This window comes from Podarcis gaigeae, assembly GCF_964106915.1.
Source record: "Podarcis gaigeae genome assembly, chromosome: 2".
In the NCBI taxonomy this organism is placed as follows: Eukaryota; Metazoa; Chordata; class Lepidosauria; order Squamata; family Lacertidae; genus Podarcis; species Podarcis gaigeae.
The window spans coordinates 86,139,461-86,165,602 of record NC_139679.1 but is presented as its reverse complement, the minus strand read 5'-3'; the positions used below and the strand labels follow the sequence as shown (position 1 = coordinate 86,165,602).

The following is a 26,142-nucleotide window of genomic DNA, read 5'->3' as shown; positions in this document are numbered from 1 at the left end:
GTCAACCTGCCACTAGGGGGCAGTGCCAATACACAGTGAACTGGGTAGAGATGCACTGTTTTTTCCTGTTTGTACTGCTGCTTGTCTCATTCAGAACAAAAGGCGTGGTTGCACTTTTCCCAGAAGTCCTAATCTAGATTGAATACTGGAGTGTGTGAATCCTGCACTTGTTGCACAGGACTTGGCATAGGATGCTTAAGGAATTGTTGATCGTGTGTTGTGTTTTGAGTAGCCAGAGGGTCTGCAAATGTAGGAGATGCAAAACTTCAGGGTGGTGTCCATGCTGTCAAAATGGTTGCAGGCATTTCCCTGTCGACCAAAAACTGACACAGAACTTTTGGTCACTGTGGAGCAAAAGTGTTGCCACTGTCAACATCAGCAGTCTGTTGTGATGCTGTCTAAGCAAGTGAGTGGCGAATCTGTGAGAAAAGGAACACGGCGGCAGCAACACTCAGCAAGAATGGTTTGGGGGATGAAGCCATCACTGAAAGAAAGGCTTGTCAAATGTCTCGTTAATATCCTGAGATGTGCATATGCATTTTGGCTGCAGTCTCCCGTCAGCTACAGGACTGACAGGTGAAGTGGGAGGTGGTAATCTCATTCCCAAGGAAATTGAATCCCTGTCATGCAGTGAGCAAGCTCCAGCTCACTGCTCTGAGCTCAGAAACGCAGCAAACTGGAAAGCAAGAGCACTTTCAGAACTGAAAAATAGCTGCAGCTTTCCCTCTCCTCCAGTGGAATTGGCTGGCTCTCTCAGAGCTGCCATTTGCCTTGTTTTGTGTGCTGCTCCTTTAGAGAGCAGGGCTGGGGGACCAGATGTTGCTGGACCCCATTGGTGGTGCTGGCTGGGATTTTTGGGAGGGTGACTGAAGGCTATAAGTTCCCCACTCCTGCCTTAGAATACTTACATGTTGTGCTGGGGGAAGGGGTGTGGAGAGACTGAGAGACATCTTCAGCTAGTTGTTGTCAGACTCTTACCCCTAAATCTCATTGCATCTGGAAGGCATTTCACACTGTAGGGAAGTGAGATGCTAAAGGGTAGAATGTAGTGAGAGCACACTTTGCTCTGCAGAATACTCTCTGAGACCATGAATCTCTTTTCCCCCCTTGATCTGTCGTCCTGCAGGGCAAAAAGCAAAGCTGCCAACCAAGCCATCTGTCCTTGTTTTCTTTCAAGCTAAGGAACTCTTGAAACAATTATCTTCTTCTTGACACACACACACACACACACACACACACACACACACACACATCCCTTGCTTTAAGGCTAGGGAAGTTTCTTTTAAAAATCATGACCCATAGCACAAGCATTCCTGTTCTTGAGTAATTCCAAAATTTGGGTATGGATTACTACTGAACTTCTTTGCATTTCAGATGTTATTTTTATTAATTACTTCCCCTTCACCATAACGTCCCAGGGCAGGTCACAACAATTTAAAATAAAATACTAGAAACAGTTTAAAGCAAACAGGATGGGTCTTACAAATACATATATCAAGTGTCAAAGGTCAGAGATGCATCTTCATCAGCATATGATGAAAATTGCATAGCAAGGTCACCAGAAACACCACTGTCAGGAGGGTATTCCACAACTTAGGGGCTGACACAGAGAATGCCCTCTCCAGTTCCCCACCCCTGCTGAACTTCTGAAGGCAGTGGAACAACCAAGAGGGCCCAATAGAATTTGTAGGAAAGGAGGTGACATTTCCGATATTTTGGGCCTAAGATGTTTGGGGCTTTAAACACTGAAATGAACTCCTTGACTTGGGCCTGGAAATGAAGTAGCATCTAATGCAGCTGTTTTAAGACAGGGTTGTACAAGTTCCAAATGCAACCCTAGCCAGTAATGTGGCTGATGCACTTGGGCTAGCTGAAGTTTCCAAGTGGTCTTCAAGGGCAGCTGCTGGTAGAGTGCAATAATCCAGAGCATGGAGTACAGTGGCCAACATCTCTGTTGCAAAGTTGGCTGTAGCTGGTAAACCAGTCAGAAACAGCTGGCAAGCCAACACCCCTAGCCACCGAGGCCACCTGGACCTCTAGGTGACCCAGGTGTAGACCCAAAGTACAGAATTGCTCCTTCCAGGGACATGCAAGCCCACCCAGACCAGGCTGTCTCACATATTCACTACTGTAGATTCACTGCTCAGAGGTATGAATCTGTCTCCCTATATACTCCACTTAGAAGTGGGATCTTTTTTTGTTTCTATACTTTCCCACAGTAATGCCCAGGCTAGTGTTCATGGGAATGGCCTCCAAAAATGTCCAGAAACTTCTGCTGGTTTAAAAACTGGTGACCAGTGTTGCATCTGCTCCTTGTAAAAGGGGTATGATAGAAGTGTGAATAGTAATAACCAGGGACAGAGTGTCATGAGCATTTTATGCCACCGGCAAAAGAGCTGTATTGCCTCCTCCTTGGTTACTGGGCACATTTTTACCTATAAAGTAAAGCACAACCTGGGACTGGGGTGTCTGAAGCAACATTCTCACCCAGCAGTGAATTTCCTTGCCTGTCTGAGACCCTTTCCTGGCTGCTCCCTGCCTTCTGAGGTTAGGTGGTTGGAGAGAGATTGCTTTGTCAGGGTTGACACACACATTCTAGAATTACTTCCTGATTTGTCTCTGGCACTTTTTGCTATTATCTCTTAAGCACTAGATGAAGACTTTCTTGCTTTGTTAGGCTTTTAATGGCACCTGCCTTGCCTTTTTATGCTATCTGCTTTCCCCGGCACTTGTCTTTGTTTTCAATGGCTCTTCATTTTGTGCCATCTGTTGCTGTTTTTATTTCATGGTTGGCCACCTTGAAACAATTCTTTTTAAAAAGGTACACAAGTTATAGTGCTAAAATGTGGCCTGTACATCTGTACTCTACTTAGGTTCACTTCCTGCTGACTTTGGTTTTAGTCCTCCTCCTAAATCATTTCTTTCTTTCTTTTTTTAAAAAAGACACATCTCTGGTAAATGTTTGCCATGTGAAGAAGTTTCAAAATGCAGTAACTGAGGAGGAAACTGAACAGTGCAAACTCTTCATCCTTGGAATAATAGTGAAATGGGCAAAAGCAATAGACCTGCATATCAGACATTCAGGATTTGCTCCCAACACTTTTTCGAAGAAAAGAATAGGGAGATCTTCCCCTCTGAGCCCAGTACAATGTTTAGCTTGTTAACACCAGACTTTATAGTACCTACAACAATTGGGGCTGGCTCTGCTTTGAAGCAGAGTGAAGCAACACACTATAGGTGGTAGTGGTAGAGAAGAGATGAGGCCATAGTTTGGTGTCTGAAGGATGCAGAAAGAAAGAAGTGTTGGTGGGTGCCATTTAGGCTGTTCTTCAGGCAGCAGAATGCTCTGGGTTAGCACTGACATCATGAGTTGTCATATTTGTGTATGGCAGTGGAAATAGCAAGGCTCTTGGCTGTAATGGCCAGTGAACTGTGCTGTGCCAGTTTACTATAGTGTTCTTTACAAAGAATAATAATTTAGTTTAGTTTCTTCAGTTCTTTTTTAAAAAAGATTTTCTTGGCTTACAAAAGTACATGCCTTGTCTCTTTAGTTTCTTCAGTTCTATGTAGCTAAAGTCCAGCAAATATTTGCAGAGAATCCACTGGAGCATTGCTGCTTTCACTTTCAAACAGCAGCAAAACTACTTGCAATGGGACTCCTAGAATCATGGAATCATAGAATTGTAAAGCTGGAAGGGACCCCAAGGGTCATCTATTCCAATCCCCTGTAGTAAAAGAATCTCAGGTTACTGATAAAGGTAAAGGTAAAGGTACCCCTGCCCGTACGGGCCAGTCTTGACAGACTCTGGGGTTGTGCGCCCATCTCACTTAAGAGGCCAGGGGCCAGCGCTGTCCGGAGACAATTCCGGGTCACATGGCCAGCGTGACATCGCTGCTCTGGCGAGCCAGAGCCGCACACGGAAACGCCGTTTACCTTCCCGCTGGTAAGCAGTCCCTATTTATCTACTTGCACCCGGAGGTGCTTTCGAACTGCTAGGTTGGCAGGCGCTGGGACCGAGCAACGGGAGCGCACCCCGCCGCAGGGATTCGAACCGCCGACCTTTCGATCGGCAAGTCCTAGGCGCTGAGGCTTTAACCCACAGCGCCACCTGCGTCCCTCAGGTTACTGATACATGGTCCCAATTAAATGAACATCAAGGATTTGAACTGACGAGGCAAAGAGGAATGGCAAAGTCAGATTTGTCTTGGTGTTATGTTTCGGAATGCTTGGATGAGTGGCTTAAAGTGTCTGGGAGGAGGAAATGTCAAAGCCAGGCAATGTGAACTTGCAGTGAATATTAAGACAAATTTCCTGGGCCTGGATTTTTTGGAAGAGGGTGATTGGTGTACGTGGCATGGGGCTTAGCAGCTTGCAGGGGCCAAGGAGCTAATGGAGGATGGAGGAGAGGAGTATTATCTATTGCACCATTGCACACTAGCTGTGTCCACATGTTTCCTCCAAACAAATCATGAGCTCAGGTTTTACTGACACAACAACAAGCCCAAGACTTGTGGTTTGTTGCTTCCAGTATGGTGTGGCCAGGAGCAGGAGAAGAGTGAAATAGGAACTTACTGGCATTAAACCATAATTAACTGGTTTAGTGAAGCATACAAACAACGTCTCTTAAGTCACTTGCATTTGATCTTTAAGCAAAAGAAGCAGTGGTCCAGTATGAGAGCACTTTTAAAAAATGATCCTGCTGGAAGCATGCATGTCTAAAGACTCTTGTTGGTATGATGCACCTGTACAACTTTCAGAAATGATCTGAGTGGTGTGGTGGTAATGGATTCCTGTTACATCCAGCTCACAAAATACTCCTTCAGCAAAAGTTCTATGAATGGCACATTCCAACATAATGCACACACAGGCATTTATGGAAATAATTACTAAAGATGACCCAGCACTGGATTTAGTGCAGGTGGTTCCCCTGCATAGGGCGCCAAGGCGAGGGGGCGCAAAATGATGATGATAATAATTTTAAAACCTATATTTATACGGGTGCTTACTGAAAAGATTCATTAAAAAAGCAGGTGTAGCAAAATGAATTATTGTGAAAATAATTAATATTTAGATACCCAAGGCTATTGTAGAGCATCTTAGTGATGACCTCTGTGCATTGTCAGGAGATATATCATATCCAGACAGAACTGCACGTGGTGAATGACCTGCAACTGAAGATTTATCCAGGCCTGAGAATTTTTCAGAAGTGGTGTTGTAAAGTATTTTCACTGGTATGGGTTTGAGCTGGCAAAGCTAATTCTTGTGTGTGAGTATTTGATTTGGTTGTGCTTGTGCCTAGACTTTTAAACTAGTTATGAACTTCAAGTCTTCGGGCAGAAAATAAATAAATTGCATTTATATATATGCGTGTCACTGTTGCAGTCAGATGTAATTTCCGGACAGGGTTTTAGTTTTGTTACCGAGCCCATTTTGATGGATGCCCTTTTGTCACGGCAGCTGTCTCCTGATAATGCCTACGAAGTGCTTTGCGTCGCAGACATGTACCTGTTACCTGGGCTCAAGCGCCTTTGTGGGAGGACTTTGGCCCAGGTTCTCGATGAGGAAAGTGTTGTCAGCATCTGGAAGATCGCAAAGCTGTTTCAGCTGACCCGGCTGGAGGACCAGTGCACGGAGTACATGGCAAAGATCATTGAGAAGGTAAGGAGGGGAGATTTCCCTAGGGATGGGTTGTATGCAGCAGCCAACAGGTAACCAGCATTCATCTCTCTCAAAGCCTTTTAAGCCTGGTGTATGCATAAGTTGGCCACATTTCTTAAAAACAAGGCATCATGTTCTCTGTAGAAGAGAGTGCCTGTAGAACAGCAAGGGATGTTTACATGGAGGACTGTGGATCAACTGCTTGCCTGAACTAGTTGCTTGGTTAGTTTATTCGAAATGTGAGGATTTTCAGGTGCAGAAGTAACACACAAAAGAGCTCAGTATCCTAAGCAGTCCTAAAATATGGTGGCACAGTTTGCATTTTAGAGAGAGTTCTCATACATATAAACTTTCTGTTGATTTGTATCAATTGTGGCAGATTCAAAAGTCTATTACTTTACTGTAAGCTTCCATGGAGAAGCATTGGTCTAATAATACAAGCCATATCTTCTTGTACTGAATCTTGGTTACAAAGATCAGTTTGTCCCACAACCCCACCAGGTTGCACCTTAAGCATTAACTACATTGTAGACCTCAGTTATGTGCAGAGTATATACATCCTGCTACTTTAATCCCATATTATATCATGCCGTCTCCCCAAGAAATGCTTAGGCAAGGATTATTTGAAATATCTCCCAACTAAATGGGTGCAGAAATCTAAATTGTGTTTTAATTGGCCAGCACTAACATGCATTTATGCCAATGTTTGCCCCAGGAGAAGAGCAAGAGTGCTGCCTTCTTTCCATCTCCTCTCCTGCTTGACCAGTTGTAGTATTAACAGTCCCATACTACAGTCCCATGAACACAGGTCCACAGTCTTGTCTCTGCTGGGCATTTGGGAGCCCGGTCAATTCACTGATTCTTTTTTTTTAAAAAAAAATAACTCTAATTCGCACACCCACACAAATTGCAACTGTTCTTAACAGGCTTTGAGAAAGGTGTGAAATTCTTTTTTGACTGTGAAAGCACATTGAAGAAAATGATTTCTTAACAGATCCACTTATACAAAAGTTCCTCTCCCATTTGAAAACCCAGTGAAAACAAGCAGGAAGTGGTTCTTAGTGGGGAGCCCTTTGTTAGCCAAACAAAAATCAGGACTTCCCATTTAAGTGCACCACTGTTAAGAATTCTAAAGGATTCTGTTTTTCCTGCACCTTCGCCATGCTAGTACAATAGGCCACCAATATTTTTTTTAGATGATGAATTTATATTGGAATATAGAGGCACAGGCCTGTGGAACCGTGCTTTTTGTAGCCTTTGGTGGTTATCATACTTCATCAGCCTTTTTTGCTTCTGTGAAAATTTGTTTAAAACACCTGTTCCTGCTTTACAGGGTATCGGAAGCTTTGTTAAATGTTTGAGCAGTACCCACAAAGTCAGTGGGCTGGGACAGCTAGTGAATAAGTTGACTAAGATTGCTTAGATTAAGGGGGTGCTATGTAATGGTTAAAACACCAGTTCTAGAGTGACCTTGTGTTGGGTAACTTTTTGTTTCTGAGGTTAAATAGTTCAGTAAATGGTGGGATGGAGGGAGCAAGAGGGATGGGTGGTTCCAAACAGAAAGCCTTTATGTAGGAAACATGTTTTTGGTTTTTTTTAAGGTTTCAGATAGTTGTGCTGCCATTTTTTAATGGCAAAGCTGCATCCCACACCTAGGTCTGCATTTTTTTAAAGAGATGCTTTTCTTGCTTGCCAGGTCTTCATCAAACTATTGAGCTGAATTAGGCCTCCTTATGGAAAAGGTGGTCTCTTTTGTGTGGTGTTACAATAGAATGATTCTTCTTCCCGCTATTCTGAAATTTAATATTATGCTTTCAGTGTGAATCTTTTTTATTTTCTTTTTTTTTTTTTTGGTAACTCATGTCCCTATGATGCATAATTGTACACACTGAATCAGAATTTCTTCTGTACTACTACCGCTGTTTAAAATTCTAAATGACATCATTATGCTGAGGACTCTAATGTGCTTATCAGCCTGCCAATTTCCTTCACCACTTCTCTTTCCAATCCAGCTAGTGGAGTTTGAGGAGTTTGCTGTGGCAGTGAAGGAGAATGCTGAGGCAGTCGAAGAACGGCAGGAGACAGACTCAATTCCTCTTGTTGACGACATCCGTTTCCACATAACCAGCAACGTGCAAACATACAGTGCAATTGAAGAAGCCAATCAGAAACTGGAAGCTCTGGATAATCTTCTGGCCAGCATAGGACTTGAATGCTAATCTGGGACATCACCCTGTGTGACTTCACAGTAGATCAGCTCAGAGTTCCCTCCCCTCGCCCCCCTGGGTTTTGTAGCTGCTTTCCCCTTTTATGCATAATTTCAGTTTCTAACTTAGCATTCTGACAATTGCATACTGATCTACCTTTCTTCTCCTGAGAACCTGGTCCCCGGAAGCAGCTCAGATTTGAAAACATTGCTGCTTGTACATGATAGTGCTGACGGGTGATCTGCAAACCAAATTTAATGAATGTATTGATTGGCATATTGTGAGGCTGCCAGATGTTGCAGGCCAGCGATGCCTAGTGAAAATTGGTGCAGCCTGCAAGAACATTGGCACAACACCTTCCTGCAAGCAGATTAAATTCAAGGCAGACGCTGGTTAAGGAATGAATCAGACTGCCTTTCATGATCCATATTTTACAGGATAATTAGGGAGATAGGCACTTTTACTTCTACAGGGCTACAGAAATGTTGTGCTTGTGCAGTGGTGTCTGCATTTGCCTGCTGCTTGCCTTGCAGAAATGGCTGTGTTTATTCATCCTGCAGCCTTATCTTCCATATTTGCACAGTGGGGGCAGAGCAGAACCTTGGCTTTCTAACCCAGATGCCTTATTATTCAGCAATCTCCTGTTCAATTCAGGTGTCCCATTTGTTTTTTTAATCCCCATTTCTGCAGTTCTTACTGGAATACAGTAGTACTCCACGAAATTGCACGGCTCAACTTTTGTCTTGAGTGCAAACACACTTGGCCACCTACTCTTTACATATTACTTTTGTAGAGGATGCTGAAATGCTGATGTTTAGCAGGAACTTTAGTCATGTGTCTGTTCCACTTCAAGCACAGTTGTGGCATTTTATAGATATTGCTGGGCTTGGAAATTTAGTTCCGGTGGTTCGCAAATCCTGGTTTGGAGTATGTGAGTATATGTGTGGCATGCAGCATTTCCCCCTTTCTCAAGGAAGCATAACTTATTGCCCTATTCAGGTAGTGGGGTGGGGTGGGGTAGAACTGTCATGCAACCATCTTCACTCCATGACCGCCCAGTGCCAACGCACTTGACCTCACATTGGCATAGATCCAACACGTTGCGAAATTAGGGTCTATGAATCACATTACTCTGGTATATGCATGTTGGTGTACAGACAAGAAAAGCAGCATCTCACCACTGCTCAAGAGTGTGCAGTGTGTCATCTCCCCCTGCCCCTCCCTTTAGAAATAGCAGGAGTTGGAGGCAGCTACAATCGGGGCTTGCCTAGTGCTCATCCCACCATCACTAAACTCTACTGAATGGAGTCAGACAACTAACCAAGGCATGTCCTTTAAGGCTGCCACAAGTTAGTAGGTTTTTTTAAACACAAACCCTCTTAAAATCTTCCTAGCAAGCGCTACTTTGAGACTTTGGAGAACATTTTGGGAGGAGGTGGAGATGTGAACAACGCAGGAAAGGGCTGTGTTGCCTAACATGGAAACTTTCCTAGCTAAGATAACTCAGTGGCTCTGTACCACATAACCTTAAGAATTATGTGCTGTATAAATATAAATATGACAAGGAGGCCCACTTTGGATTATTCTGGCAATGTGAGGATGATTATTCATATATACAAATACTATTAAGCATGAGTACAATTGCATTAGTAGATGCAGTTGCTCTGGCTGATGTAATACTGGGCCTTCAGCTTTCCACTGATAAGTAATCACAATCAAAGTGAGGTCAAGAACTTCTTTTTCACTTTCCATTGACGGGTGTGATGAAGTGAGAAACTTACATTGGGTCTTTTCCTATTTTCCTATCTGGCTTCTTGACCTGAACAGGATAATGACATTATATAACCATGTAAGCAGAGTCAGGGCTTACCAGAAGTTACTGCCTGCCACATTGGAGATTCATCTTCCTTTAAATGTTTTGTGATAGAATGGGAAATGGTAGGGTGGGGGTGTCCTAGATTCTACACCTGTAGTTCATGTCCCTAGAGAGACTGAGGTTTTCGTGTTCTTGGCTCTATCTCAAGGCATATATATCATCCATATTTATGTGATGTTATTCCCATGCAGGCTCTCTTAAATGAGGCACTTAAACTCTGACTTATTTCAGTCTCTGCTTTGGAATACATAGCCATCCCAGTCTCTAAACAAGTCCCCTTTGAGCCGCCACAAATCTACAGTAAGGGTCCATGCAGTATTTGACAAATGAAAACTAACTTGATGTAGAATTTGACACTTCTGACTCCTGATTTTGTGCCAAGGAAAGCACATCTCTTAAAAGAATGGTACTTGTTCAAAATCATGTGGAACAGTTCTGTTATGCAGAGGCAGCAAACTAAAAACCTGGCCAAGGTATTATTTTCCCTACTTTTCACCAAAAGTAGTCATAGAAGTTAAGTTTGATGCTAGAGTGTTTGGGATCTGAATTGGCTAGGCATAATTTCTCTCCATCGTGTTATGGCAACAACTTGGAAGGGCACCTCACAGAATAAAAGGGCATCATATTGAAAGGGGCACAACTTTATTATTGAGCTGCTGGTTTCATTCTGTTCCGTAGTCTTCCTGTTATCATGAAAAAGGCTATCTGCTGAATTAGCAAACAAATAAGGTTTAACCTTTTAGAGTTTATGCCAATACTGAATTATTGGGGCAAAAACAAACCAGAAGCACAGAAAGTTTTTTTAAAAAGGCATACTAGTATTACTTCTTTCAAGTGTCTGGTAAAGTAAATGTGAAATATAATTAGTTAATTGTCAAGAAGCATGGCACCTGAGTGCTCCTGGTGAAATGACTTCTGACTCTTTCTTTTAATTGTAGAGCCAGTGAAAGAGTGTCAGGGTGGCCTTTGTTTTCTTGCCTAGTAACAAAGGTTTGCCCAGACTGCTAAATATGCTGGAGAAATTAAGAATGGATTGCCAGTGTGAATGAGTTTTATAGTTGCATTTCTGAGTTCAGCTCCTTGGTGAATTGTCCCATCACTCCCAACTAACTGTCTGATTCTTGCCCTTTGCAAGAGGAAACAGATACTAGGAGCCACACTTACAAGTGAAAAATTGCCTATTTAAATAATTAAAAAAATGAAATTAATGGATTTCTAATATTTATTGAACTTGTTTTTCTTGGCTATTGGTTGTAGTTATATTGCAAGACAATTTAAATGTAAATTGTTTCCTTTGTTTACATTGGTTCTGCCCTCTGCTACTTGTTAAAAATACAGAGAATGTAAAGCTTTTCAGAATGGCAATATAAAAATAATATATTTAAAAGCTTAATCTATAAGCATGTGTGCAGCAATAAAGAGTTTATTTCATTAGATCTGGTTTGGCTGTGTGTCATTAATTCATTATATGAATGAGTGCTTAAAAGGGTTTTTTACATGCTCTCTCCCCCCCCCCCTTCCCAGGCAGTGGAACTGATGAGATGGAACTGTCAAATGCCACACAAATGTTTTTCCACCCTGGCACCATCTTCAGATTAATATGTTGTGCACATTATGAGCAAAGAGCTGGGTGCTTAATAGTGGTGACTTGACACCCTTTAATTCTGTGCTTCTAGTAATGATCCTGAGGTAAACATACTACCTATAGATGGAGTATTTGCATAATTTAATAGTTCCTTCCTGAAATTCTAGTACCTCATGAAACTCTCCTCCCATGACTCACAGCCTGTGGTAGCAATCAGGGTAGGAGTAAGAAAGGAGGTTGGTGTGAGTCACTCAGAGGGATTTACAATACAGTAGTGCCTCTGGTTGCGCACGCTGCGGGTTACAACCTCCGGTGTGAGCGGAAATCACACGCCAGAGGCGCGCGCGCACAGCAGAAGGCACACTTTTGCTAATGGCGTTTCAGGTTATGAGTGGTTTCCGGTTACGAACGGATTCCATTCGTAACCAGAGGTACCACTGTACCTGGTCTTGTCAGTGAAAACATTTAGGCCTAATATATGGGATCCCATGCCACTGGTGGTCTGAACACAGTACTGACAGTTCTGTGTGATCCCCACTCCCCCCGCCTTGAACAGTAGTTTATTTTCTCAGTCCTAGCACATATGGATTTGCCTAATTTTATTTTAACAGCAGCATTGAATTTGGCTAGTTTGTGAAAGCAACTTGCCCATGAAAATGCAGGGAATTCATGACTGGGGAGAGGGGAGAAGAGAAGAAGAAATGTCCGCTTATTCTTGTATATTCTAATGCAAATACTAAAAAGGCATGTACTGAAACAGAAGGGACAAAACATGGACATTGCAATGAGTCTTCCGAAACACTGTTAACATATATGAGTTGCACTCAAGTATTTCTTGTATTATTATTATTATTATTTAAATTTGTACACCACCCTTTATCCATATATCTGTAGAATGTGCTGTCTACATTCACCTTGAGAATGTCTTGTCATTGCAAACCTAGCTAGGACCAGTTCTGCCCCCACTTCTTGTTTACTCTCTTGCCTATTTCTCTTGTGGAGCCTTCAGAGTTTGCCATCACTGCACGTCCAGAGCTTCTTCTGAACTTGGGATCTTTTCTCAGTTTGTCGCGCACTGGCATATTTTTCAGCTTTCTCTCTCTCTTGTTCTCCATCCCTCCCACCAAGTACCCTGGAAGTTTTGTGCCTACTTTGTCTAGGCCTGGCTTACACATGCAGCAAACTGAGGTGGGGGCGAGGTGGCAGAATAGGCTGGGATGGCAGGTATGGTGCATTAAAAACACAATTCTCCTCTACACAAACTCCCTGCAGATAGGTTTGAGCCCAGACTGTTCTGTTTGTCCTCATTTCTCATTTTGTGTGTTAGTTGCAACGTTCAGAATGGCATCCACACCTGCACTCCTGATACTTTCTTCCCCACCACCTCAATATTTTATATCTGCTCACCCAGCCATGCACTCTTCAACTTGTGCCTGGACCTTGGCCCCAGCTGAGACTCTAACAAAATCAACAATAGTTTTCAGAATAGAAAAAACCGGAATAAAAATGGCATGGCATTGTAGTTTACATCTGTGAAACCGATATATGGTTTTCCCTGTTTCAGGGAAGCGCTTGTAAGTTATGTCCTCTTGTTCTAACTAAAATTATGTCTCCAAGGTGGATTTAAGATAATCCACTGGTTAACCTTTTTAGCAGAAAATTAAATGTCCAAAATGGTGTTATTCAGATTTTCAGTGTACAAGATCCTAAGCAAACTGTTTTCATTCTTTTTTGGTATTTTTTCAGAAGAGGGTTATGGATGGATGGATGGATGGATGGATGGATGGATGGATGGATGGTTAGATAGATGGAAGAATAGATGATAGATAGATAGATAGATAGATAGATAGATAGATAGATAGATGATAGATAGATAGATAGATAGATAGATAGATAGATAGATAGATGCAGTGGCGTAGCGTGGGGGGTGCAAGTGGGGCCGGCCGCACCGGGCGCAACATCTGGGGGTTAGGGTTAGGGGGCGCAAATCCACGGGTTAGGGGGCACAAATTACTTGCCTTGCCCCGGGTGCTGACAACCCACGCTACGCCACTGGATAGATGATAGATAGATAGACAGACAGATGATAGAAGATGATAGATAGATATAGATGATAGATGATAGATGATATAGATAGATAGATAGATAGATAGATAGATAGATAGATAGAGATATAAAACCAGGAAAGTTGAGGAGATCCACCTTCAGGAAAAGGGTTAATTACCTGAGTGCTTCAGAAAGGTCAAAACCGTGAGACTGCTGTGGAAGTAACACAAATGAAAGAGAAAAAGAAAAGTAAAAGAGAAGAGTGCTGTTGCTGATGCTGTCTGGTTGATGGGCTGGTAAGTAGGTGAAGGCACTTCCATTATCGCTGTCTTTTCACTCGAGGGCTTTATAGGAACAGCGCTAAAACTAACATGAATAATTAAATAAGCCAGAGGTGCCTGCTTTAAAAGGGCACCAGTCACGAGACTTCAAACACTGCCATCAACGTGGCACATTTTTAAAAGGGTATTTCAATCTCTTGACTTCATGAGTTGAATGAAGACCAGGAGTGAAAGTAAGTGGTCACAGGAGGATAAAGAAATTGTTTGAGGGAAGAAAGTGTAATACCTACGAAGTCAGGCAGACTTAGTTCCCTCATTATGAAAGTGGTATGACGAGCTTTTTAGCAGGAGGAATAAGACATGCAGTTTACAGAGGTGCAGACAAGTCCCAGCCACACTTTAAAGCAGAAGACTGAGAGTACATTATCTTACTGGAGAAGAAGAAGCAAGGGAAGCTGAGAATGTGTTCTCTTAACATGGATCATGGTAGGCAGTGATATCGGTGGCCATTTTGTTCCATTGCAAAATGGGGTGTCTCATTTGAAGGATCCTTTTGAGAAGAGTGCTTCAAGACAGTATTGTGATGCTCAGCTGGATCCCATTGAGAAGGTTGGGTGAATCTTTAGAGCAGGGGTGCCCAAACTTTTTTCAAAGAGGGCCAGATTTGATGAAGCGAATATGCATGAGGGCCGGCCAAAGTTGTTGAGGTTTTTTTAGGATTTAACCCCAATGTTTCTGAACTTTTTAAAGGATTTTACCTCAGGACATATACTGCCATGGGGGCCAGATTAAATCGACTGCCGGGCTGGATTAGGCCCGCAAAACAGACTTTGGACATGCCTGTTTTAGAGGCAGATAAGGCACATAAGCGGTCATGAGTCCCTTCAGGGGGAAAGATGGGGTATGTATGAACAAACAAACAAAGGACTCATGTTCCCATCTGGCACAACCAGTTATTAATGTTGACTCCCTAGAACTCTTGCTTGACAAGTCCCCAAATATTTTGCAGCCAGTAATATTAGTCCACTCAGGTTTTAACAGCATGATAAAAAGATGTGTGAAGGCTTCAGGTAACTGCCCTCTCCCCCTACACACACAAGGGACATGGAGCTTGACTTGGCAAGTCAGAATGTAATACATGATCTAGTCTACCCAGTATGCATTAGTGGTGGAAGCAATTCCCGTATTGCTGAAGAAAACAAATGAGAAATGTGCCAAACCTTCTCTATTCTATTGTAATCCAATGGCACTACCTGTGTCTATGATTCTCTTATACCAGTGGAACTCCTAAACAGATGCATCTCCTAGATTTTTTCCCCCAGTACACATTCTCAGCACAATCCCTTTAACATGGTAGTCTAGCTGGTCTCAGCTAATGAGTTGTGTGTCTATTCCCGCCCCCTCCCACTGAATGGAATAAATAAAGACACAGGACACGGAATTTAGGTTAATGGGCGAAAAATGGCCACAACTTTATTGATTACAGGTAAGAGCGGTATTGGCTTTAGGCATTGGCCCTATCAGACTAACCGGTATAACCGGGAAGGGTTAAGCACCAACAGGGGGAGCCCCCGAGATGCACATCCCTGGGCGCTCCCCGAGGGGTTACCGCTCGGGGGCGCGCTTTAGGCCCTAGCCTCCGTAGGTTTCGGACGAGGCGACGCCCCCCGGAGTCCTTTAACGAACTACCCTTCAGCATTTTGGGGGAGGTGATGGCGTTCCTCCCCCCATCTCATTTGCATAACAATACCCCTGCCAATGCCTAACCGCCAAAACCAAGAAGTTGTGACGTTTGCTACGAGGTAGGCAAAAAAACCAAGTGGCTTTCAAAATATAGCCAATTAGCCAAATGGAAAAATTCCTACCAGGCCCCTTGCGGCGACCAGCCGAGGCCCATAGCAAAGTCCAGCTTAGAACCTAAAGGGTGGGAGGGAGGGAAACCGCAGCTGCTGGAAGGAAAGAAAGGGGCGAGTATGGGCTATCCCGACCTTAAATGCCCCTTACTCGCCCCACCCCCGCCGCCAGCCGATTGGCTGGCGCGATGAATAATGCATACTAATGATCCCGGGATTCCCCTGTTCTCGCGGGGCTGTAGTCAGTCCCGCGAGAGTGTGAATGGGTCGTGAGAACCGCAACCCCCCCCCCCTCCTGATGTCGGAAGTGGCATTGTGTAAGTTCAGAATTATTAAGAAGATGGAACCAGACTCAGTTCTGATTTGCTACCTTAGACCATTTGCATCAGAGATGGGACTTCTCTCACCATTGGTTCAAGCAACCATTCATCTGAATTACTAATCTCTGATTCCCCTAAAGACAGGAAAGCACCCCAATATTTGTCTCCTTGTAATCATCCCAAATTAAGAATCAAAACATGCTCTCACATTCATATCACCTTTCATGCAAGGAACTCTGCACATGTTCTGAAACCCATTATCCACTTCAACCAGGTAAAATATAACTAGGTAAGTTTGTGTGTGTGTTGCATTTCCTTTAAATAAATATATGGGCATTTAGCTTCCTTAGATTAAAAGGAATTTAAACATTTTCCCCATGTGCTAAACTACACAGTTGTTAAACTACTACCCCTCTGTGGTTTAAGGACAATTCACAAGGTTCTGTAATATTTGGTATCCTCTGAGCTTTGAAAAGAGTCAGTGCAAAGCTTGTTACTATTTAGTATTTCATGGGCTGGGCTTAAGGGAAAGGGTGCTGACCAGCTGTACTTAGGATTTCTATCAAATAGCGTGATAGTTTTGCAGTTGTTCACAAGGCATGGTGACTCTGTTGTAATTCTTTCAGGGAAAAACCTTTATAGAAAGAGTTGGCCCACCTATAGGGGAAAATCTGCCCCCCTCTGCAGATTCCTCACATGGCAAATGACTGTAAGAAATGTGTTGCCATCCTCCAATGCTATTTTTATATCACTTCCAAAATATGTGAAATAACTATTTCCAAACTCTACCATATTTGTATCTTAAATTTGCATTGGGTACAAAGTCTGCTGCTAATCTGGATCCCCCTACAAGAACGCAATCTGTAGATCCATCTTCCACATAGGGAAAGGAAGCCAAAATCTAAATGGAGACATAGAGCCTGGGGAAATAAGAATTAGACAGGTGCTGCCAAACCTGAAAGAGAGGCTTATGGCACTGAATTTTACATACAGAAGGCTAGACCCAAAGGGGGGGGGGCACACAATAAATTAAACATGGTATCTTTTAAGCATTCAGTATTGTTTAAAGCTTCTAAGTGTGAACTTATTTAAACAAAAACATTTCAGACAGTGCTGTGCTTGTTACTCTGGGACCAGGGTCTGGCCTTGAGCAGAAGGACTGCAGTGGTGCATTCCTAGGGCTGCCATACATCTGGGTTTTCCAAGACACATCCGGGAATCAGGCTGCAAAATGGCTTCGGGGCAGATTTTTGCTGAATCGGCCAAATATGGCAAGTAGGGCAATTAAAACAAAAATGCTATGCATTTCCAAGGTCCAGTTCTTCCTACTGTTCTTTTAAATTATGATGGGACATTCTGCCTCACAGTCTAATGCAGAGGTTTTCAACCTTTTTGAGTCTATGGTTCCCTTGACCAACTGCATTCCTTCTGCAGCACCCTTGTGCGGCTCAGGAGCCCAGCTGTGTCAGCCCTTGCCTGCAGAGCTGGCAGCCTCTCACCCTTTTTTGAACACCTTCCCTTGTGGAGTCTTCCCTCAGCCTCTCCTCTATGCTTCCTTCTCCTTGGGATTCCTTTGGGCAGCTAAAACTGCCGCCCCTGGTTTCTGAGCTGCTTCCCCTGTCCCAAAGAGAGGTGCCTTCTCACACTGCCCCACAGGGCAGCCCCAGAGGCACCATTCGCCTGGGGAACTTGTAGCCAGGGCTGCTGCAACAAGCAGCTGTGCAAGCCTTTGAGAGGCAGAGACGTGAGAGGGCATCAGAGGAGGGAGGGAAGGAGAGAGGGACAGAGGCCAGTGTTGCCTGCAGCAGCACCCCCCACCATCATTCAAGGCACCCTAGTTGAAAACCACTGATGTAATAGACCCAGGGTGGAGAAAGGGGGATGGGATGGCCACTTGTTTGCCTTTGAACTCTGTTCCAGCAGTGACTGCCTGAGAGCTCAGGCCAGTGTTCTGGTCTCTCCTGCCAAATTTTTGAAGCAAGATGAGGGTCATGTTCATACTCAGCCGCTGACTCCAGATGGCTTCAGGGGAAGGTAGGAGTTGTAATTTAAAAACCCTTTTCCTAAGTGTTTTGGGGTGTTTTCCCAGTTTATGGAAACCAGCCCTGATACTCTTCTTCCACCTGTCTGGATGCCTGCCCCGCCAGCTGGGGATATGAGAAGGGTGACCTGCACATTCATAAAGAAAAGCGCATCATGCAACATTCCTTAGACTGTACTGCATCAGAATGCAGGCGGCAAATGTATGAATAAAAGATCCTCCATGGCAGACACTTTCCGAGTCAAAAACCTGCATGTCGGCAGACAAGAATCCCCACCCCAACCCCTCTTAATGCACTAGTTTTCTGTGCAATTATTCCTACCTGTATCTAAAATGCTGCAATATTGGGAGCACTACACCCTGTGTATCTTCTTCTTCTTCTGCCAATGTAGATTTTTATTTAAAGGTAAAGGTAAAGGTACCCCTGCCCGTACGGGCCAGTCTTGCCAGACTCTGGGGTTGTGCGCCCATCTCACTTAAGAGGCCAGGGGCCAGCGCTGTCCGGAGACACTTCCGGGTCACGTGGCCAGCGTGACATCGCTGCTCTGGCGAGCCAGAGCCGCACACGGAAACGCCGTTTACCTTCCCGCTGGTAAGCGGTCCCTATTTATCTACTTGCACCCGGAGGTGCTTTCGAACTGCTAGGTTGGCAGGCGCTGGGACCGAGCAGCGGGAGCGCACCCCGCCGCAGGGATTCGAACCGCCGACCTTTCGATCGGCAAGTCCTAGGCGCTGAGGCTTTAACCCACAGCGCCACCTGCGTCCAGATTTTTATTTACAAGCCATTAATTCATAGGGCTGCTAACATGCCTGGCAGTGTGCTACAAAATCTTCAAAGCTTCATAAAATTATTACTTAAAATAACAACACCTATACCATTAAATATCTGGCTTAGTTGCCCATGACATTTGCTATCCAAATGTTTCTCACCCTGGCCAGAGCAATAGACTCTTATTTGGGGTGGCATTCTTTCTAAAAGCTTATCCTCATCTGAATATGACAATGAGGACACATCACATGGCTCCACCATTTACAGTTCAGCTGCGATGTGAGATGCCAGGTGGGAATCTTGGAGGAATCTACTGCAACAGTGCATAGCCCTGAAAGTAGTAGATAGTTATATACAGTGGTTGTCGCTGTTTAGTCGTTTAGCCGTGTCCGACTCTTCGTGACCCCATGGACCAGAGCACTCCAGGCACTCCTGTCTTCCACTGCCTCCCGTAGTTTAGTCAAACTCATGCTGGTAGCTTCGCGAACACTGCCCAACCATCACGTCCTCTGTCGTCCCCTTCTGCTTGCGCCCTCAATCTTACCCAACATCAGGGTCTTTTCCAGGGAGTCTTGTCTTCTCATGAGGTGGCCAAAGTATTGGAGTCTCAGCTTCAGGATCTGTCCTTCCATTGAGTACTCAGGGCTGATTTCCTTAAGAATGAATAGGTTTGATCTTCTTGCAATCCATGGGACTCTCAAGAGTCTCCTCCAGCACCATAATTCAAAAGCATAAATTTTTCGGCGATCAACCTTCTTTATGGTCCAGCTCTCACTTCCATACGTCACTACTGGGAAAGCCATAGCTGTAACTATACAGACCTTTGTTGGCAAGGTGATGTCTCTGCTTTTTAAGACGTTATCTAGGTATACAGTGGTACCTCGGGTTAAGAACTTAATTCATTCTGGAGGTCCGTTCTTAACTTGAAACTGTTCTTAACCTGAGGTACCACTTTAGCTAATGGGGCCTCCTGCTGCCGCCGCGCCGCCAGAGCACGATTTCTGTTCTCATCCTGAATAGAGTTCTTAACCCAAGGTACTATTTCTGGGTTAGCAGAGTCTGTAACCTGAAGTGGTTGTAACCTGAAGCATCTGTATTCCAGTTCTCTACTGAATCTCCAGAAGAAAGACATTTCCCCAGCTTCCAAACTGATCCATGTGGGGAGCTGCTTGTGTAAATAAGTGCTTGCCATTTGCATCCAGTGGTTTTTGTTCTTGGAACTATACTGCTTTTTTTGTTTTGTAGTGAAGCATAATTACAGTCATCTATACTTTAAGTTGCTTCATGCAAAGTGCTCATCTAGTTGAAGTGGCTTAAAGTGATATAATATAGCCTCTGTAATAAGACCACTTAGTCTAAAATGACCTGAGGGCAAAGTGCTCACATACCTCTTGCTTTTCCAACTGACATTGAGTTAGGCAAATTTTGGTCCAGAAAATTGGGTGTAGATTCTTTTCTCCCCACTTGTGATGTTGGCTGCTAGAGCAACCTGTCAAGCTTAAGTAATTTGCACAACTCTGTGGGATTCACTTTCACAAGATAAACTGATATATTTCACACCTCAACTAGAGAAGCTCCTTGCAGAGGGATTACAGTCTCCTATATGAAAAAAATGTTTGAAGCTTGTTTAAATAGCCAAGGACATCTGATGTTTGGAAGATATACTAACTTCTGCATTATGTGTTATGACCACATGGGCAGAATATGCATTTCTGGTCTATTACAAGCTGACTCCCAATAATCTCACATTTTCATTTGAAAGTTGCAAATCCTCATAGCTGCAAAGAGAAGCGTTCAGGAAAGGTGGGCTTGGAGAATGGAGACCAGTAATTAAGAAAAAGACCTTTGTAGTCCTGAGAATTGCTGTGCTGTGTGTTTGCCACTGCCTCTGCCTCGCAGTGCCCTTCACCACCATCTTTCCATCTGAGAAAAATAGATGTTCAACCCCTTCTCGACTCCAAAGAGTAAAAATAAATATATAGTACATCATTCTAATTTGTACAAGATGCACTGACAATGCAATCTGTGTTTCCAGAATGCAGAAGTTTTGAATGGTAGTCTGTACAGAACTCAACAGCCATTGCGATAGTTTAAAAAAAACAGCCTTGACCATTGCCCTGTTAATTTATTATTGTAGCATGAATGTTTTTAATTCCACCTCCTCACATTCAGATTTCTGTTTCTGCTCTGCTTTTGCTATATCCGTTGAAGCAGAGGAAAGAGCAAGTTGAATTATTTCAGTTCAGTCCAAGTACCCCCTTTCCCCCCAATTTATTTAAGCTGAATGTCAGCATTTGAGGATAATCTAAAAAGCTAGTGTAGGGAACCTACCAAATTTGGCCCACAGAGCCAAAAAGACTCCCCACCCCAGTCTAAACATGAAGCTTTGTGGGACTTTTGTTTTTGTTTCCCTAAATTATCAGAGTTATTTGAAATATTTGAAAGCATTCCATGCCCAGTTTAGCTTGCTCACTAATGTGCAGATCAGAATAATGGGTTTTGCATATCTTGGGATGTTGTGACTGTTCTCAGCCTAAAAATGCACACTTGCATATTTTGGGGGAAGAAAATCACATTTAGATACATTTTAAAAAGATTAGATTTTGAGAAGTATTTTTAACCATAGATTTACGCAGAAACAATGGAATTAGGGTTAAAAACATGCAAAAGCAAACTGTAAGTGGGAATCTACCTATTGCTGATCTGAACACAGAACCACAATCTCTAAGTAGCACTGGGCAATTCCATTCACACACCCAGGGACCATTTCCTTTATAACTTGACACTATGCCTGTGGATCTTTGCACATTTCAAATTGCATTGCCATGGCTCAGTGGTAGAGTATATGCTTTGCATGCAAAGGGGTCCAGGTGCAATCTGCAACATCTCCAAGTAGGAATGGGAGAGACTCCTACTCCCCATGTCGGTCAGTACTGAGCTAAATACACCAAAGCTCTAGTTCAGTAAAAGGCAGCTTCCTGTGTTCCTATTCATTTTAGTTTTGCCAGAGCAGACTATGCTCAGAAAGTAGCTGAATGATATCTGTACATATACGGTACATACTGTTTATATATTCTAATTCAAGCATTTTTGACTGGACCTTAACATTTCAGTGCCTAAGGGGGATTGTCCAAATGACAGCCTTCCCTCTTCTTCTCTGTTGCCTTTGGTACAAGCAGCATAATAACACATGACAGTTTTCTGTCCTTTAATGGTGTTCAGATTATTCTGCCCGAGGCAGCTGCCTCTCAGGGCCTAATGGCATGGCCAGCTCTGTCTACAATACACATTCATGTTTATGGGAATATTCTGCTGCCAAAGGTCCGTATTGGACATGCTCATAGATTATTCAGGCAACTTGTTTCTTGAATGTTATGCAAGTATGCTATGCATTTGCATTGTCTCCATCACAGTTCACAGTGTTTGCAAAACATTTAAAACAATAATGACGATGACCACATTTCTAGCCAAAGCAATTCAGCACCTCTCTCTGCCTAATGGCTGGGGGTGCAAGACAGAATTTCAGCAGGTGCAATTTGTCCTGCAGGATTGAGGAAAGTTGTACCTACTGACTAAAATGCCTCCTGACATGAACTGGCAGGACTATGGGAAGGAGGAAAAGGATATTAGTGAGGGGTGTAGCCAGGACTGGGACACACCGGGGCAAGCTGGGGATGGGAAAGGAGAGGTTGGTGTAGGAAGGACTCATGGGGTGATGGAGGATGTTGAGGGGGTGGGGGTCAGTGCACAGGAACCAGAGCAGCAAGGACCCATCACTAGAGCCAGACCGGCCCCTGTCTCCACAAACAGGGTGGGCTTTCAGGTGCAGGGAGCAGCAGATAGTACACTCTAGGAGGCAAAAGCAGGCAAGGGCCCACATCCCAGCTCCCTAGCTGGCCAGGTGAGGCTCGCTAGCTCTGGAAGGAGGTGTGTGATTCCTCAGCTAGAATAGGTTCAGAACAGGTGAGGGTCACAGCCTCATCAAGCCCAGATGCTGCAGTCAGCATGCAAAGTGCAAAAGGAAGCCGAGCTGAAGTGTTGTGTCTGCTCAACTGCCCATTTTGAGGGACCTTGACTTGGATGCTCCTGGACCTCTATGGGACTGTACTTCAGAATTGACTCTGGACAATATCTTGACTGTGGAACTTCAGACTCGGCTACTTGGATTGACCTGAACCTTGTTTCCTGACCTTTGGACTTTGCTTGTGTGGATCGACCCTCAGATTTTGGACTCGGCACACTGACTTGCTGCAAGGTAGGCCAAGGGATCAGGACGCTCCTCTACTATATATCTGCTAACTCAGGGGTGGGGAACCTGCGGCCCACCTGCGGCAACTCCCAGCAGCAGGGCCCATGGTTGCAACTGAAGGGTGGGAGTTTTTGTTCAACAAATATCTGGCGGGTGAAAAGTTCTCCCATCCCTGTATTTACTAAACACATCCTGAGCAGCGCTGACAGATGCCCCAATAGTGTGTTGTGATAGCTACACTCACTGCGTTACCCAGTGCTGGAAAAGTCATGCATTATTCCTAGGGCACTCAAAGTGTCTGGCTGCGTAACCTCTGCATACTACAGCCACTCTGCCATTGACAACTAGAGTGGCCAAGCTAACTCTGCAAATTAATGTGTAAGTCCTTCAAAGCCATGCTAGTGTTCTAGTAGTTTTGGTGTGAGTGACAAGACCAGAATGGTGTTCTGCTGCTTGTTGGCACATGGAAAATTAGTATAGGTATAACGAAAGGTGAATTCCTGGATCCACATTTGGGACATGTTTGATGTGTTGTGAGTTATGTTTTATGTGTGATGTAAAAAACGTAAATTAATAATAATAAAGAATTCATGGAAACAAAAACTCAGCACAGATTTGAAATAAGTGGTCAAAAACAGTGCACTTTTGAAGTGTTTGGCCTGTTATCTCAATTTCAAACCAGCTATATCCAGAGTCAAATCTGCTCCTTGATCTTGGGAACAATCGTGCAAGATTTGGTTAAGAAGTGTATCCAAATGCATAGCAAACAAACAACTTTCCAAAATATGTAGTAGATGAGTCTTCACCATACTCATCTTGCTAACTAAACCAAAGGAGTTCGAAGGACTGGAATATGCAGCAATTCTTAAGACTTTCAAGCAGAAGCTGTTGCAGGAAGTGCTGTTTCCAACAGCTAAAATACACTAGAGAAAGGGAATAGAAAGAGCCCATCCAGCCAAGGAGTCTTTATTTAAGACTGTATTTAATCCTGCAATCTGTTGATATTAATGTTGGATATAAAACTGGATTCCCTGTTGTGGCTGGTATCAAGTGATACCAAAGACACAGCTTTGCTCTCTTCAGCCTTTGCCCCCAGCTGCTTCAAAGGCACCTATTGGGGCATCTTGTCTGTGAGGCGTGCAGATGTCCCCCACAGGGCCTTGCACAGAGAGGAAGCTTCCCAGGAAGGGAGCCTCACTAAACAGCTGCCAGGCGGGAATGGCTCTTTTGCCACAGCCCTGGGAAAACGTCGGCTGCCTGGGTGTCCTGTCAGCAGCGCCTTAGCAGTTCTGTCACACACAGAGCTCTCTCAAACAGCAGTTTTTAAAGGGGGGGGGGGAGAGAGAGAGACAAAGCAAAGGTTGGAAGCAGAAAGCCAGTACAGCACCACCTCAGCTGCTGCTATGCCTGTGTGTGCAGCAAACCTCGCAGCGCAAAAAGCCTGCGCTAGTTTATCACGAAATGAAGGCAGCACCTTGGAAAGCCATTAACCTCGGAGGAACCTCATTTGCTTACAACAGGATTTCTCCTGTGAATGGAATTGGAAGCTTATGTGGAAATAAATTAAGCAGCTTGGGCCCTTATTCTTATTCTTTCCAGCAAAAGAGCTCCCCCCACCCTGCTCTATATAAAGGACTGGAAAAGCCTGGATCGAATGGTTTCATCCTTCTCCCTTCTGTGCTGCTTCTGCACATGTGTGTGTGTATGTCTCTGGGTGTGTGTGTGTGTGTACGCGCGCGCGCACACACACACAGGCACTTCAGGAAGCTCTGTTCTGGGAAGCTCTCACATGTGCACAGGTGGTGGTGGGGAATGAAGTGGATGCTTCACATCCCTTCAAGAGTTCGTTTCCCATGTCCCTCCTTCTTCCCTTTGAGGGGGCTTTATAATGGTCGTGTTTCAATAAGGGATGGACAAAAGAAGCCACCTGTGCTAGGGTGAGCAGGACAGAACAAAAATAAAATAAAATGCGCTGATCAAGTAGGCCTTTAAATGCTACAAAAAGGGTGGCGCTTTTCTCAGCATGGAGATGTATTGCTGGGAAAAGCTGCACCTGCAGATTTTCTGCAGCTGTATCAAGGCCCAAGGCTTCTATCTCAGCCTCAACTGATGACAGCCATATTTACTGACGCTGCTTTGTTCTTAGAGGTGTTAAGGTGGTCATCGTTCCTTGATCTACAGGGCTTTTGTTTCTTTAGAGCTGCTAGTAACTACCGTATTTTTTGCCCTATAGGACGCACTTTTTCCCCTCCAAAAATGAAGGGGAAATGTGTGTGCGTCCTATGGGGCGAATGCAGGCTTTCACTGAAGCCTGGAGAGCGAGAGGGATTGGTGCACACCGACCCCTCTCACTCTCCAGGCTACAGGAAGCTCTGCGCAACCCTCGGGAGACCGGCGCGACTTCGCACCGGTCTCCCGAGGGCTGTGCAGAGCTGCCTGCAGTCCCGGGCTTCGCGCAGCTCTGCACAACCCTTGGGAGCCCAGCACGAAGTCACGCCGGTCTCCCGAGGGTTGCGCAGAGCTACCTGCATTCCGAAGCCCGGCTTCAAGCAGCTCTCCGCAAGCCTGGGGAGACCGGTGCAACTTCCCGTTGGGCTCCCTAGGTTTGCGGATAGCAGGCTGTTCTTGGGGCTGGGGTCGGGGGAAGCTCGGGCATCCCCCGCCCCAGCCCCATGCCTGGGGGGGAAATAATGTTTTTTTCTTTATTTCCCCCCCCCAAAAAAAAAACCTAGGTGCGTCCTATGGGACGGTGCGCCCTATGGGGCGAAAAATATGGTAATTATTATTTTATTTTTTGTTAAATTTATTAGTTTCTTTCTTTTTTGACACACAAACACACAAACCAACTTTTCTTTTAGCTACAGTTCCCATTTCCAACTCTCCATACAATTATGGAGATGTACTAAAATTCATCTGCGGTGGGTGGGCTTTTAAATTTGTATTGAGTTTGTATTCATTTGGTGACGTTGTTAAAAATTATGGAAAATCAATTTAAAAAATAATTGGCAAAAAAAATGCATTTCAGGATCAAAATCTTTGGTGCACAGTTTAAAACCTACCTTAAAAAATAACAAAGCAGAGAAAACGTAGAAAAGGACATTCAGAACAATCAGGTTGGAGATGAAACATCTTCCATGTGTGGGGAAGGTTTACGTGGATCTTATAATGCTTGACATTTTGACAAGCTTGCTACAAGACTGAGAACAGTGAGGATGGATTGAAAAAATAGATTTATCTCATAATGCTAGAACTTGGA

The 26,142-nt window shown here is 44.1% G+C and overlaps 1 protein-coding gene across 2 annotated transcripts in view; it reads left to right on the top strand.

The window, feature by feature from the left end:
• The window catches only part of ABTB1 (ankyrin repeat and BTB domain containing 1), a 39,378-nt gene extending 28,202 nt beyond the window's left edge, over positions 1 to 11,176 (top strand). For both annotated transcript variants that reach the window (XM_083721678.1, XM_083721679.1), the window contains exons 11-12: positions 5,459 to 5,659; positions 7,672 to 11,176. In XM_083721678.1, coding sequence (XP_083577804.1) covers positions 5,459 to 5,659; positions 7,672 to 7,878 — 408 coding nt within the window. In that variant the 3' untranslated portion in view covers positions 7,879 to 11,176. The remainder of the gene's footprint in view (positions 1 to 5,458; positions 5,660 to 7,671) is intronic.
• Positions 11,177 to 26,142: the final 14,966 nt, after the last annotated feature.